Raw genomic sequence first — 16,815 nt, forward strand, 5'->3', positions numbered from 1 at the left:
TCAGATGGAAACTTGTTTATTTGCAATAATAATTTTAAAAAAAACAACTGTCCAAGCCCTGAACAATTTGGCTGATACACAGCAGTTGTGGGCCATTTTTTAAAAAATATAAAAGAAATGTTTTAGATCCCGAGCCTGCTCAGTGTTTATCTCCGGGTCCAATCTTCGTCCAATGAGGGGGTTCAGTTCAGGCTCCGCCATCTTGTCTGACAGTGGGACAACCGCAGAGTCAGGGACAAGATAATGCGCAGACCCTGGAACACACTGGAGTGGAGGACCAAGCGCCATGGTCCATGTCCAGTCATTCAAATCTGACTAACATTTCTCCCCTCCCTCCCCCCCCCCCACCCCGCCCCAAATAGCATCTTTTTGTCCCAAAGCAGACTCTGTAAATCTACCTCCCCAAACCCAGTCAACTAGAAGCGAGGGGACCAATTGAGAGTCGGCCATGGGGCAGGCTGGTAAGATTTCACGGTCCAGCGGGACACTTGAGGCCAGCAGCTCCCACTGAAAAAGGGGCACTTACCTGGGCTGGGCTGAATCCAATCGCAAATTTAGTGCCCCTTAGGATCAGTCTGTGCCAACCGGGCTATTGGATCAGCTCCAATATGTACAGGAAGAGCATTCATTTACTAAACAAGAAATCTGCCAACACATCTTTGGAGCTCAGCCAGGCACTCCACAAACAATATTACTTTATAATCTACAAACAGGAACCAATCTGTTTCTATCCAGACCCTTCCCCCCCTCCCCCCACAGTCTTTAAATGGAACTGGGAGATATTGGCGCTACACGCCTCAGATGGGCTTCGAATGCATGGCCACCAGCTTCTTCTCCTCCTCTACGGTGGAGCCGTTGGAACCGGAGGGACTCGCTTGTCGCCGGTTCTGCCTCTTCATCTTCAGCAGGTAATAGACTAGGACGGCCAGAACCGTGGCAATACAGATGGCCAGGACCACGGCGATGGCGATGCCAGCTGGAGAGAGAGAGAGAGAGAGACGGGTCAGGAGGGAGGGAGAGATACTTCAAACACCCTCCCACCCTTAATCCCTTCCCACTGCCCTTAATCCCTCCCCCGTCACGGGATACTAACCGTTTGAAGACTTTTCTTGCTCTTGCCTCTCAAGCAGGCCTCGGGAAAATACATCCTTTTCTAAAAAAGGAGAGAACATTGGTTAGAACACCGCCCGGGTCAATTCAGCATGAAGTAAGCGGTGTGAGCTGGACCTTATATAACATGCAGGTGGGCACGGACTCATCCTCTACATTTACAGGTACAAACGTCACACTGGGATTGGGACTCCAGTACTTTGAGAATTATCTGTCTCTTGGAAGTGCCAACTGGCGTGCAGAGTACGGGCCCACAAAACGGGCACTCAACCGGGCGGTCGTCGCCCACGTATCGAAATTGACAGAGTACATCAGCAGGTGGAAGGGGCGGAGATGGGACCTCAGAACCAATCCTCACCTGACACACATCCCACCTCTCACCAGGGTCACTGGATTGTGAGCAGGAGCGGGAACCCCCTTGACCCAATTGGGGACCCAACCTGCAACTTTCTGGTCACCCTAGCTCTCACTGTCTTTGTTATTTAATTAAGCCTCGGGATGTGGGCATCACTGGCAAGGCCGGCATTTATTGCCGATCCCTAGTTGCCCTGAGGTGGCGATGGTGACCCTTCTTTTGAACCACTGGTAGCGGGTTTGATATAACTGAGTGGCTTGCTGGGCCACTTCAGAGGGCAGTTAAGAGGCAACCACTTTGGCGTGGGACTGGAGTCACATATAGGCCGGACCGGGTAAGGACGGCAGGTTTCCTTCCCCTAAAGGACATGAGTGAACCAGTTGGGTTTATATGGTAATCCGACAGCTTCATGGTCACTTTTACTGATACCAACTTTTTATCTCCAGATTTTATTTTTTAAAAAATTGAATTTGAATTCTCAAACTGCCACATGGGGAGATTTGAACTCATGTTTTCTGGATTATTAGTCGAGGGCCCTGGATTACTAGTCCAGTAATATAACCACTACACTGGCAACTGAGCCATCAGCAGCCCACACCATTAAACAAACACTGTGATTGTGCACTGTTTTTGTACTCTGGGCCTTGGGAGAAGGTCATTCAGCCCATCGAGCTTGATCCACCTTGAAAAGCTGAATGGCCTACTACTCTTGTTCCCATGTCAAGCTCTGCCTGTTCAAAATAACCTGTAAGGTGGAGCAATGAACAGATTGATTAAGAGAGCCAGGGAGCAGGGTGCCGTCTCAGGCTTGTCTGGTGAGCAGTTCAGGGAATGGAAATTTCTCTCTGGTTTAGAATCCGTGCTGAAGTACTGATAAAGCGTCTCCTGGCGGCAGTGTTGAGTTTTAAAAGAAAGACATTTCTATAGCGCCTTTCACAAACTCAGGACGTCACAAAGTGCTAAACAACAAATAAACTATTTTTTTTTAAGTGTAGTCACTGTTGTAATGTAGGAAACGCAACAGCCAATTTGTGCACAGCAAGATCCCACAAACAGCAATGAGATAAATGACTTGATAGTCTGTTTTTTTTAATTAAAAATGTGATGTTGGTTGAGGGATAAATATTGACCAGGACACTGGGATGAACTCCCCTGCTCTTCTTAAAAATAGGGACTTGAGCACATAATCCAGGAAGACACTCCCCGCGGGGTGCAGTACTAAGACAGTGCTGCACTGTCTGAGGTGCCATCTTTCAGATAAGCCCTTAAACCGAGGCCCCCTCTGCCCTCTCCGGTGGAAAGATCCCACTGCACTATATGAAGAGCAGGGGAGTTCTCCCCAGCGTCCTGGCCAACATTTATCCCTTAGCCAACATCATTAAAAAAAAAATTATCTGGTCATGATCTCATTACTGTTTGTGGGATCTTGCTGTGCGTTATTTGACTACCCGGTTTGCCTACCACCAATGGAGACAGCATTCCAAACAGCAATCCATTGGCTGTAAAGTGCTACGGGATATCCTGAGAATAAGATGCACTGTTGTATGAATGCAAGTTCGTTCTTTCTTGTGGAAGATACTCATACACTCTCCCCTCCAAGCCCCATTGTCCCAAACTACACACTGCAAACCATAGCTGATTTGCCTACTAATGTTCACCTCCCCAGGCTCACACATAGAATGGGCACTCAGAGGTGTACTGACACCCACAGAACAAGGGCCTCATTTACCGACAAACAAAGAAATAACACAGCAGCATTTAAAAGAGTGATCAAGACAGTCCAGGAGAAATATATTCCTCTAAAAAGCAAGAACAAACTAGCCAGTAATGATACACCATAGATGAATAAAGAGATAAGGGCAAAGTTGAAACTGAAGAAAAAAGCATACACTAAGCACATAGACAATAAAGGAGAGAATGACAAAAGGGAATATGAAAAGGTTAGGAAAGAAGTCAAAAAAACAATTAGGAAGACAATAAAAACCCACAAAATTAAATTATTAAGGGATATCAAAAAAATAGTAAAGTATTCTACAGACACATAAGTAACAAAAGAAAAATCAGGATAGGGATACGGCCACTAAGGGATGCAGAAGATAAACTCACAGGTAATAACAGCGAAATGGATGAAATATCGAATAATTACTTTGCTTCACTATTTACCAGGGAGACTAATACGGTGGGCATGACATTAGAAGAAGTCGAAAAAGATGTAAAGACATTTAAGATAGAAAGGAGGGAGATAATTGATAAACTAATCAAACTTAGAGGGGGTAAAACCCCTGGTCTGGATGGATTGCATCCGCACATATTAAAAGAAATTAGGGAAGAGATAGCAGAGGCACTATTACATATATATAAAAAATTCATTAGAAAAGAGAATAGTGTCAGAGGATTGGCAGACAGCTAATGGTACTCCTATATTTAAAAAGGGAGATAGAACAAGTCCAGGGAAATATAGACCAGTTAGCTTAATGTCGGTGGTAGGAAAGATAATAGAATCTTTACTCAAAGATGTAATAGAAAAACATTGGAAGATGAAAATATAATAAAGAATAGTCAGCACAGATTTCAGAAGGGAAGGTTATGCTTGACCAACCTTACTGAATTCTTTGAAGAAATAACAGAAAGAGTAGACAAGGGTAATGCAGTAGATGTAATATATTTGGATTTTCAAAAGGCCTTTGATAAGGTGCCACGTAATAGACCCATGATTAAGGTCAGAGCATGTGGAGTCAGGGGACAAGTAGCAGAATGAATAGCAAGCTGGCTACAGAACAGAAAACTGAGAGTAGAGGTTAAAGGTAGTTACTCAGACTGGCAAAAGATGGGAAGTGATGTTCCTCAAGGATCGGTGCTGGGACCACTGTTGTTCACCATTTACATAAATGATTTGGACTCTGGAATTGGAAGTACAATTTCAAAATTTGCAGATGACACCAAATTGGGGGGTATAGTTAATACTGAGGAGGACAGTGACAAATACAGGAAGACATTAATAAGCTTGCAGAATGGACATTTAATTGGCAAATGAATTTCAATATAGACAAATGTGAGGTGGTACATTTTGGTAGGACTAATAAGGAAGCCACATACTGCTTGGAAAATAAGAGTCCAAACAGAGTAGAGGAGCAGAGGGATTAGGGGTACAGATACAAAAATCACAAAGTAGCGATGCAGGTTCATAAGACCATGAAAAAAGCAAACCATGCACTGAGGTTCATTTCTAAAGGGATAAAATTGAAAAGCAGAGAAGTTATGTTAAACTTGTACAGAACCTTGGTTAGACCTCACTTGGAGTACTACGAACAGTTCTGGTCTCCACACTGTGAAAAGGATATAAAGGCACTGGAGAAGGTGCAAAAAAGATTTACAAGGATTATACCAGAACTGAGAAGTTATACCTATCAGGAAAGATTGAATAGGCTGGGGTTCTCTCCTCCAGAAAAGGAGAAGACTGAAGGGTAATCTGATAGAGGACTTTAAGATTATGAAAGGGTTTGAAAGGGTAAACGTAGAGAAGATGTTTCCACTTGAGGGGGAGACCAGAAACTAGGGGCCATAAATATAAGATGTTTCCACTTGCGGGGGAGAACAGAACTCGGGGCCACAAATAAAAGATAGTCACCAACAAATCCAATAGGGAATTCAGGAGAAACTTCTTCAACCACAGAGCGGTAAGAATGTGGAACTCACTACCACAAGGAGTAGTTGAGGCGAATAGCATAGATGCATTTAAGGGGCAGCTAGATAAAAATGAGGGAGAAAGGAATAGAAAGATCTGATTATAGGGTTAGAAAAAGGGTCGGGAGGAGACTCACGTGGAGCATGAACAGCAGCATGGACCTGTTGGGCCGAATGGCCTGTTTCTGTGCTGTAAATTCTTTGATGTGGTTGGTACCATTAGGAGAGGAGGGGGGAAAAGTTTAGTGTGATCCTGCAATTCCCATATTTCTAGTGGGGAAGTGGCACTGATTTGGAGCCTGGGCTTTAGATGGGGCTGCAACATTGTAGGCCCAATTCTCCAACTCACAGGCGTGGTATAACAGGGCAAGCCCTCAGATGTTTAGTGACAGGAGAAGCAGATTTCAGCCTGCCTGGCATATTCAAATCAGACCCACCCAACAATTATCCTAAATTATGGTTTAGTCAATTGGCTACTTTCAGTAAAACTTGTACTAATATGAACCAGACAGGGAAGGGTAGAGGTGATTACAGTACATGACCACATTCTAGAGTAAACATGCTGAAACAACTCCACACACATCCTAATAGCTAGATTTGGATGTTTTCGGCAAAGGGGCATTTTAGAAACCCGCAGGAAAAATGCACAGACTCATGCATTTATTTCACGACCTCAAGACGTCCCAAAACACTTTACAGCCGATGAAGTCACCCTTGTAATGCAGCCGATTTGCGCACAAGGTCCCACAAACAGCAATGTGATAATGACCAGATAATCTGTTTTTAGTGATGTTGGTTGAGAGATAAATATTGACCCGGTCACCGGGGCGAACTCCCCTGCTCTTCTTCAAATAGTGCCTTGGGATCTTTTAAATGCACCTGAGGGGGCAGACGGGGCCTCGGTTTAACGTCTCATCCGAAAGACGGCACCTCCGACAGTGCAGCACTCCCTCAGTAACTGCACTGAAACATCAGCCTGGATTATGTGCTCAAGTCTCTGGCGTGGGGCTTGAACCCACGGCCTTCTGACACAGAGGCGGGAGTGCCACCCACGGCCAACACCAGGAAGGCATCAGTACGGCAGAGGGCTTTCCTTCTCCCTTGGCTTGAAGACATATCGGGGTAGAAATTAGAGCTCATACGGGTGTACAAAGGGTGCAAGGAGGAACAATTTCGGGGACTACCGTCCTGCGCTCCAATTACGCTTGAAAAATGTTCAACCTGAAATTGGGGCAGATATTTTCTCTGGTGCCCGGGGAGGCCACTTAAAACAGGCCTTAGGCCCCTTGCGTATGTTAATGAGGGGCCCAACACCTGCTTTAGGAGCTCTCAGGGAAATCGGGCCTGCTCCGTTCAGTCTCGTGTGTAAACTTGAGCTCATCCAAAACTCTGCTGCCCGTATCCTAACTCGCACCAAGCCCCGTTCTCCAATCACCCCTGTGCTCGCTGACCTACATTGGCTCCCGGTCCGGAAACGCCTCGATTTTAAAATTCTCATCCTTGTTTTCAAATCGCTCCATGGCCTCCCACCCCTCCCTATCTCTGTAACCTCCTCCAGCCCCTACAACCTTCCGAGATCTCTGCGCTCCTCCAATTCTGGCCTCTTAAACATCCCTATTTTTAAATCGCTCCACCATTGGCGGCCGTGCCTTCAGCTGCCTGGGCCCTAAGCTCTAGCATTCCCTCCCTAAACCTCTCCCCTCCTTTAAGATGCTCCTTGAAACCCACCTCACCTATCTCCTTACTTGACTCAGTGTCAATTTTTGTCTGATTACACTCCTGTGAAGCACCTTGGGACATTTTACTAAGTTAAAGGCGCTATATAAATGCAAGTTTTTGTTATAGTCAATGGCCACCATCGAAAAGGTGGTAACGTTATTTTCTTTTTATTTAAATTGATGTGGAGCAGTGTTCCCTCCGGCACCAGGGCACTCCTGCCAGCCGTTACCCGCCGCCCTGCCGCTGCTGCCCCCCCACCCCACTTTCCCGGCAAGTACCAGAGGGCCATTGCCAGCGAGGCAAGCGGTCCAGAATGTGTTTTCCGAAGTGGGCGAGCTGCCTGTGGAGGCGTGACAGGCACCCAAGTTATTGAAATGGGGCCCGAGGCCCAATTTCTGGCTAGCCTCAGGCCTCCCGGTTGGGGTGCTCACTGCCCGTCCTTTCGCCAATCCTAGGCCCGAGAACAGGCCCAAATTTTTACCCTATCGTTGGTTATAACCGAGCACACAGGCGTCATGGGATCATGGAAATTCAAAGATAGTTACTCCATGTACACATTTCTAAAAACTCCTAAGTGACTGGCCTTTAATCAGTCCCACAGTCCTCTGAATCACTGAATGAACTGGTTGAACCAGAACACGAGGAGATCCAGATAAACTCAACATCAACGCACTTCTGGTTCCGAACCAGGTTTGGTAGCAGATCAACTTTACCGATCGATTGCAGAATTCTGGAGACGAGCAATTTGGTACCAATGGGAAACAGTCTGGTCCATTGGGAGAGAATGGGAAGGGGTTTGTTCCATTGGGATTCTATCCAATGGGAAGGAGTTTGGCCCATTGGGATTCTGTGCAGTAGGAATAACTGGGATGGGTTTCACCCACAGATTCAATCCAATGGGAGGGGGGCCTTGGGCAGTCGATATTTTTAAAGGTAATGGTTTCATCTGGGCAAGGTTGTAAAGGTCCTGGCCCCATGGTCAACTGAGGGTGGGAGAAGCGTATAGTTAACAGTTGAAACATTACAATCAACAAAGGCCAGCGGATGATGCGGTCTTACCCGTCACTCCTCTGCAGGCCCGCATACATTCCTTCTCCTGTTCAAAGCGGTTTTCGTTGCCGTCGCAGCCTCCATACGTGAAGCGCTCACACGACTTTGTGAAGGGGTTGTAGTAGAAGCGGCTGAAGTCTGCCCGGCAGCGGCCAGTCACGGGCGGATACACGCAGCGAGCTGGGGAGGCGAGACAGCAGGTTAACTCTCCGAAATACAGCTATCAGGTGCCGGGACCACTGTGTGTTCAGATGCTCGCAATACAACGCAGAGAGAGAGAGAGAGAGAGGACTGCAACTTGCTCAATGGTAATCAACAGTTTCTTATTTACTCTATCAAAACCCCTCATAATTTTGAACACCTCTATTAAATCACCCCTTAACCGTCTCTGCTCTGAGAACAAACCCAGCTTCTCTAGTATACGAACAATGACGGACAGGAAAAGACCCCCTGGTCCATCCAGCCTGTCTCTCCCAATTGTGATACCTTGTGCATCACAATACATTCACGCCCCACCCCACACCATGTGATCTCCTGGGAGAGGCGAGAAACCAAAAAAACCCAGGCCAATTTTGAGGGGAAAAAAAATCTGGGTAATTCCTCTCTGACCCCCACTTCGGCGATCAAAACTAGTCCAGATCACCATTCTGGCCCTGATAATTCTATGCATTTCATTACCTATTTTTTTGTAGGAGGTGAGCTCCGCCCCAGACAGAAACAGGTCCAGCTCTCACTTGAAGGAATTCAGCAAATCGGTGTCCCACTGCACGAGCCGGCAGCCTGTTCCAGAGGTCCACTATTTTCTGGGAGAAGAACCACCTCCTGACATCTAACCCAGATCTGGCCTTATGTAACTTAAAATTGTGATCCCTGGTCCTTCCTAACCTATTTAATTAGAACAAAGTGTCATCTTAACGCAATCTATTCCTTCCATCATCTTATAAACCTCGATCAGATCTCTCCTAAGTCTGCGCTTCTATATAGTGTAGAGCCCCAGCTCTTTTAGCCTATCTTGTTGACCAAGATGCTTTAAACTGGGAATTAATCTAGTGGCCCGCCTCTGCACCCTTTCCAATATCACCCACCATGTGAGGAGAGTAACACTGGATACAGTATTCCAACTGAGGCCTGACCAAGGTCTTGTGCAAGGACAAAATATTATGTTTTATCTTGTAGTCAATTGTCCTATAAATGCACTCCAACACCCTATTTGCTCTGGTTATCCCTTCACGGCATTGCTCAGGAGCTTTTAGAGATCCATGCACTTGAATGCCCAGATCAATTTCGTTCTCAGTCTGTTTTATTGTTTTTCCCTGAAGGGTGTATATATGTGAAGTATTTGTCCTGCCCACATGTATAACACTGCACTTCTCTAAATTAAACATCATTGGCCAGTCTTGAGCCCAGTCCCCCAACACATCAGGATCCGCTTGAAGCAGTTGAGCATCGTCTCCAGTCCTGGCACTCGCATAGATCTTGGTATCATCTGCAAATCGAACCCCCAACACCTATATCTGGACCATTTACAAAAATAGTAAAGAGCAATGGTCCCAACACCTGTGGGGCACCACTGGTGACCGGTCTCCAAACAGATCCAAATCCATCTATAACTACTTTCTGTCATCAGCCTTCCAGCCAATTCACAATCCAGCTCAATATATTACCACTAATACCAGATGCTTCCATCTTGTGGAGAAGCCTCTTGTCGAAATCTTTCTGGAAGTCTAAATAGACAACCACATCCCTCATCCACCAGCTCGGTGACTTCTTCAAAAAATATAATCAAATTTAATTTATTTCCACATAACTGAAGTCCCTCATCCCTGGTACCATTCGAGTAAATCTCCTCTGCACCCTCTCCAAAGCCTTAACATCCTTCCTAATGTGTGGTGCCCAAAATTGGACAAAATACTCCAGCTGAGGCCTAACCTGTGATTGATAAAGATTGACCATAACTTCCTTGCTTTTGTACTGTATGCCACTATTTATAAAGCCACGAAGAGTTGGTAGGTCAAAGTGGAACAGAGCAGAGATGGAGCTGAAGCCTGGACAGCAGACAATAGTGCCGCATCACCGCGTTTTGCAGTCATTTGTCTTCCCTCCTTCCCACCCCCCCCCTCTAAAAATGTACCATTGGGTTCATCGTTCAATTGGACGTGGTCCAAAAATTCCTATGCCCACCATTACACTTCATTGAAATCAGTCATATCGCTGGATAGGCAAACACACTCAGGAGCTGCTCATGTGCTCTCAGTTGGACCTGGCTAGCCAATCAGTACCATGGGGCCTACTATCCATCCGCGATGCCTCCATTTGAAAAGCTTACCTTTCTCCTTGGGGATGTCTATGTCCAGCAGCTTATTAAATCGGTCACGAACTGAAAAACAAAAGCCAAAGTCGAGTTGGTTACAATAAACTCCCTCCAACCCCTCCCCAGGGCACCAAACATGAAGAAACATCAAGAGGAGGAGGAGAAGCCAAAGGACTGCAGGCAGCTGATGAGGAAAAGCAGATTAACTGAGGCGGAAAGTCGAGGGAGAGAGGGGGAATATAAACACGGGTCCATCACTTCAGGGACTGGGTTCAAATCTAGCCCAGATTGATGGGATGAAAGCCTCCACTCTCGGTCAGAGTAAGGGTCCTAGATGAAGTGGACGGGCAGTCAGATCCTTGTGAAGCCTGGGTTTACAGAACAAAAGTGCCCCTAATTTAGCACTAATTGCACGCATACCAAGCACCCACATTTGACAGGACGGTCAGCATTTTCAGGGCAGTATCCAGTTGTCTGTAGACAATGAAGTCAGCAGTAGCCTTGGCCCCCCTCCCGACTCTCACCCCCCCCCCCCCACCACTCCGGTGCCCCCCCTGAACCCCACCTCCCCTTCCAAACCCCCCCTCCCTTGGGTGTTCAAACTTCTGAAGCAGCATCAGCAGATAAGAGCTAGGAATGACAGAACAGGGCTGGGGGGGTTGGAGCCAGCACCATTGTGCAGGGTTGGGCGATGGTGAACTCCCTTTCTAAACAGCATTGAGGGGGCACCCTCACCACACAGTTCGAGAAGGCAGCTCACCACCACCTTCTCAGGGCCAGTAGGTCTGGGCAATAATTGCCGGCCTTACCAGCGCTGCCCATATCCCGTGAATGAACTAAACAAAAAGCTGGCGGAGAGCGTGAGTATATGAATGGACAGAGGGGGCAGGAAGGTGGTCAGCATGAATTAGGAATGGGGGAGGAGGAAAAGTACAGGCAAGAACTGCAGAGGGGGGAGGGAAGAGTACTCGCATAAGCTGAGGAAGAGAAGAATGAGGGAGGGAAAGAGAGGCAGTGTTGAGGGGTCTAGGACAGAGTGAGAGTCGGGCACTGTACAATGAGTCTTGATTTCAACACAGTGATGCTGAATGGAGTTGAGCTACAGATCAGCCATGATCTAATTGAATGGTGGAACAGGCTCAAGGGGCTGAATGGCCTATTCCTATATTCCATGAAGGAAGAAGAACATGTAAGGTGGGGCATTTAAACATATGATTACAAATGTCCAATAATCCACAAATCAGAATAGAATTGCTCCATGAAGAGGACTGCAAGTGACTTCAGGAAGACATGGAGATGTTCGTAAACTGTGCAGACAGATGTTTCTCTGGACTAAATATCATTTGACATCAGCCAATGTCTTATTGGGAGGAAGAAGAAGAAGAGGAAACATCCATTAAATGGTAACCTTGGTTAGACCACACGGAGTATTGTGCACAGTTCTGGACTCCATATTGTAAAAAGGATACAGAGGCATAAAAAAATTGACAAGTAGAACCTCGCAATTCCTCATAAGGAAAAACTGAACAGGCGGGGGCTCTTTTCTCTAGAAAATGGAAGGCTGAACCGATAGAGGTATTTAAGATTATGAAAGGGCTTGACAGGATAGACGTGGAGATTATGTTTCCACTTGTAGGGGAGACCAAAACTAGGGACCATGTATATAAGATAATCACCAATAAATAAAATAGGGAAATCAGGAGAAACTTCTTTACCCAGAGAGTGGAACTCGCTACCACAAGGAGTAGTTGAGGTGAATAGCATAGATGCATTTAAGGGGAAGCTAGATAAACAAATGAGGGAGAAATGAATAGAAGGATATGATGATAGGGTTAGATGAAGTAGGGTGGAAGGAGGCTCGTGTGGAGCTCCAGAACTAGTCGCGCCTCAAGCCAAGCTGTTCCAGTACAGCTACAACACTGGCATCTACACAACAATGTGGAAAATTACCCAGGTATGTCCTGTCCACAAAAAGCAGGACAAATCCAATCCGGCCAATTACCGCCCCATCAGTCTACTCTCAATCATCAGCAAAGTGATGGAAGGTGTCGTCGACAGTGCTATCAAGCGGCACTTACTCACCAATAACCTGCTCACCGATGCTCAGTTCGGGTTCCGATAGGAACACTCAGCTCCAGACCTCATTACAGCCTTGGTCCAAACATGGACAAAAGAGCTGAATTCCAGAGGTGAGGTGAGAGTGACTGCCCTTGGCATCAAGGCAGCATTTGACCGAGTGTGGCAACAAGGAGCCCTCGTAAAATTGAAGTCAATGGGAATTAGGGGGAAAACTCTCCTGTGGCTGAAGTCATACCTAGCACAAAGGAAGATGGTAGTGCTTGTTGGAGGCCAATCATCTCAACCCCAGGGCATTGCTGTAGGAGTTCTTCAGGGCAGTGTCCTAAGCTCAACCATCTTTAGCTGCTTCATCAATGACCTTCCCTCCATCATAAGGTCAGAAATGGGGATGTTCGCTGATGATTGCACAGTGTTCAGTTCCATTCGCAACCCCTCAGATAATGAAGCTGTCCGAGCCCGCATGCAGGAAGACCTGGACAACATCCAGGCTTGGGCTCATAAGTGGCAAGTAACATTCGCGCTAGACAAGTTCCAGGCAATGACCATCTCCAACAAAAGAGAGTCTAATCACCTCCACACGACATTCAACGGCATTACCATCGCCGAATCCCCCACCATCAACATCCTGGGGTCAACATTGACCAGAAACGTAACTGGACCAGCCACATAAATACTGTGGCTACAAGAGCAGGTCAGAGGCTGGGTATTTTGTAGTGAGTGACTCACCTCCTGACTCCCCAAAGCCTTTCCACCATCTACAAGGCACAAGTCAGAAGTGTGATGGAATACTCTCCACTTGCCTGGATGAGTGCAGCTCCAACAACACTCAAGAAGCTCGATACCATCCAGGACAAAGCAGCCCCCTTGATTGGCACCCCATCCACCACCCTAAACATTCACTCCCTTCACCACCGGCGCACTATGGCTGCAGTGTGTACCATCCACAGGATGCACTGCAGCAACTCGCCAAGGCTTCTTCGACAGCACCTCCCAAACCCGCGACCTCTACCACCTAGAAGGACAAGAGCAGCAGGCACATGGGAACAACACCACCTGCACGTTCCCCTCCAAGTCACACACCATCTCGACTTGGAAATATATCGCCATTCCGTCATTGTCACTGGGTCAAAATCCTGCAACTCCCTTCCTAACAGCACTATGGGAGAACCGTCACCACACAGACTGCAGCGGTTCAAGGCGGCGGCTCACCACCACCTTCTCATGGGCAATTAGGGATGGGCAATAAATGCTGGCCTCGCCAGCGACGCCCACATCCCATGAACAAATAAAAAAAAACACTGGCACAGACCAGTTGGGCCAAACGGCCTGTTTCTGGGCTGTAAATTCTAAGTAATCCAATTGTTTCTTAAATGATTCCAGGTGTTTTGCTTCCTTTACTCTACCTGGATGTTTATTCCACAGGTTGATCACTCTTGTGTGAAGAAGAATTTGCTGATATCAGTCCTCAAATGACTTTTTACCAGTTTGAATCTGATCCACCCCCACCCAGTTCTATTCCTGCAGTTTAATTGGAGACAATTGGAATGTTGTCATTTATTGCAAGGGGAATGGAATATAAAAGTAGAGATGTTTTGCTACAGTTGTACAGGGCATTGGTGAGACCACATCTAGAATACTGTGTGCAGTTTTGGTCTCCTTATTTAAGAAAGGACATAATTGCTTTAGATGCGGTTCAGAGAAGGTTCACTCGACTGATTCCTGGGATGAGGGGGTTATCTTATGAGGAAAGGTTGGACAAGTTGGGCCTGTATACACTGGAGTTTAGAAGAATGAGAGGTGATCTTACTGAAACATATAAGATCCTGAGGGGACTGGAAGGGGTAGATGCTGAGAGGATGTTTCCCCTTGTGGGAGAGACTAGAACTAGGGCTCACAGTTTAAAAATAAAGGGTCTCCCATTTAAGACGGAGATGAGGAGAAATTTTTTCTCTGAGGGTCCCTGCCCCAGAGAGCGGTGGAGACAGGGTCATTTAATATATTTAAGGCTGAGTTAGATAGATTCCTGATTAACAAGGGAGTCAAAGGTTATAGTTGGTAGATGGGAAAGTAGGGTTGAGGTCACAATCAGATCAGCCATGATCTTATCAAATGGCAGAGCAGGTCGAGGGGCCGAAAGGCCTGCTCTTAATTCATATGTTCGTATGTATTTCAAGTAATATTCCAGGTCAACTTTTTCTGTACCCGTAACAATCTAATACACCCTTGTAAGATCACCTCTCAGACATCTCCTTTCCAGACTGAAGCACTGGAGTTTCTCCAGTCTAACTCATTCCCCTGATGCTGGGCAATCAGCCCCACGACACAGCCTCCACATTTGAATGTCTCTCTTGTTTCTTGGCGACCAGAACTGGATGCTATATGCAAGGTGGGGTCAGACCAGAGCGCTATGAAGTTTGACCATCATCTCCTCTGACTCATATTCTATTGTTTCAGTTATGTAGTTCAACATCCAACTGGCTTTGTTGATTGCTGCTCTGCATTGGATGGACATCAAGTCCATGGAGACTCCTAGGTTTCTTTCAGATTCATCCTTAGTTATTTCAACATCATTCATGGAGTACTGGGTCAATTATTTTCCCTTCCTATGTGTCGTACTTTTTGTCTGCATTGAACTTCATCTGCCATTGTCATTCATGGCTCAGTGGTAGCACTCTGAGTCAGAAGGTTATGGGTTCAAGTCCCACTCCAGCACAAAATCTAGGCTGACACTTCAGTGCAGTACTGAGGGAGTGCTGCCCTATTGGAGATGCATCTTTCAGATGAGACGTTAAACCGAGGCCCCGTCTGCCCTCTCGGGTCGATGTAAAAGATCCCACGGCACTATTTCGAAGAAGAGCAGGGAGTTCTCCCCGGTGTCCTGGCCAATATTTATCCCTCAACCAACACCAGTAAAACAGATTATCTGGTCATTATCACATTGCTGTTTGAGGGACCTTAATATGTGCAAATTGGCTGTCCGTTTCCTACATTACAACAGTGACTACACTTCAAAAAAAAGTACTTAATTAACTGTAAAGTGCCTTCGGATGTCCTGTGGCCGTGAAAGGCGCTATGTAAATGCATGTCCTTCTTTTTATTGTTCTGTCCACTTACATATCTTGTCCAACTCATTCTGTAATTTCTGGGAGTTTGGTATCATCTGCAAATTTGACCACTTTGCATTGAGTTCCTGCATTCTGGTCATTCGTGTATATTAGAAACAGTCGCGGTCCCAATCCCAAGCTCTGTGGGACTCCACTCAATACTTCCCTCACCAGACTGACATAACTCCTCAAACACAGTACTCATTGTTTCCTACCCTTCAACCAACCAGTTTCCTATGCATTCCCTGAATTAAATAGCCTTTCATGTGGAACTTTATCAAAAGCTTTTCGGACGTGGAGGTGCAGCATGATGTGGAGCTTCCCACAGCCTATTTGGTTGTCACTTCCTCAAAGGCAGTGAAGAGGTTGGTTAGATTCCCTTCAGAATCCATGTTGACCATTGTTAACGAGGCTGTTGCTGTACAGATAATCCTCAAGTTTACTCTTGATAATTGATTCTATTATTTTAGAAGGAGTTGAAGTGAGACTAATGGGTCTGTCATTGTCCTGTGTCTGTTTTGTCACTCTTTTGGAATATAGGCACCACATTAATCTGTTCTCGATCTACTAGTACCTCCCCAGTGTCCAATGGCTCCATCATAATGATAGTCAATGCCTCACAAATCTCCTACCGGGTCTCTCTTAGGATCTGAGATGAATACCATCAATCCCTGGGGATGAATGTGTTTTGAGCCTATTTAGCCCATCTAGGATTGCTGTCTCATTCATAGAGTCATTGATTACACTTGTTTGGAGAGAACATGTTGCTCAAGTCTTGCCTTGTGACTATTGGAGGAAGTATTCAGTCAGAATATTTACTATTCTGTGCTCATCCTCAGTTTCAGGCCCGTTTGCATTTTGCATGGACTTCACCTCTTCTCTGACTGCCCTCTTGGCTGTTGTGACACTAAGATTTTCTTTTACTGTTTTACTTAGCCTCTGCTGCTATGCTTTTTTCTCAAGTCTCTCTTTAGCTCTTCGACCTCCTTTGAATGTGTTTTTGCACTCATCCCAGTGTAACCTGTGTCCCGCCTCCCTGCAAGGACCTATTTTTTTTATTTTTTTTTGCATAAGAGGGATGTTAAGACATGGAACACCCTATCTGAAACAAGAGGTGGAAGCAGATCCTCCAACAGCTTTTGAAAATGGCAGCAGATAAATATCTAAAAAAGAATATATGGGGAGAGGGCAGGGGGAGTGGGACAAATTGGATAGCTCCTTCAAAGAGCTGACACAGGCACAAAGGGCTGAATGGCCTCCTTTGGTAGATTCTATGATATTGGGAAAAGAGCAGGGAAATACCAAGTAGAAAAGTCTTCCAAAGAGCTGGCACTGGCAAGATGGGTTGAGTGGCCTCCTTCTGTGCTGTGAACATTCTATGATTCTCTACCCTCGTTTGGAAA

The 16,815-nt window shown here is 46.1% G+C and overlaps 1 protein-coding gene across 1 annotated transcript in view; it reads right to left on the bottom strand.

Moving 5' to 3' along the window:
• The window catches only part of LOC137326299 (kunitz-type protease inhibitor 1-like), a 52,080-nt gene continuing 35,265 nt past the window's right edge, over positions 1-16,815 (bottom strand). The window contains exons 7-10 of the mRNA XM_067991249.1: positions 10,245-10,295; positions 7,928-8,098; positions 1,094-1,153; positions 1-976 (exon numbers count right to left, since the gene is read on the bottom strand). Coding sequence (XP_067847350.1) covers positions 798-976; positions 1,094-1,153; positions 7,928-8,098; positions 10,245-10,295 — 461 coding nt within the window. The 3' untranslated portion in view covers positions 1-797. The remainder of the gene's footprint in view (positions 977-1,093; positions 1,154-7,927; positions 8,099-10,244; positions 10,296-16,815) is intronic.

The sequence above is a fragment of the Heptranchias perlo genome, chromosome 10 (assembly GCF_035084215.1).
Source record: "Heptranchias perlo isolate sHepPer1 chromosome 10, sHepPer1.hap1, whole genome shotgun sequence".
Lineage (NCBI taxonomy): Eukaryota > Metazoa > Chordata > Chondrichthyes > Hexanchiformes > Hexanchidae > Heptranchias > Heptranchias perlo.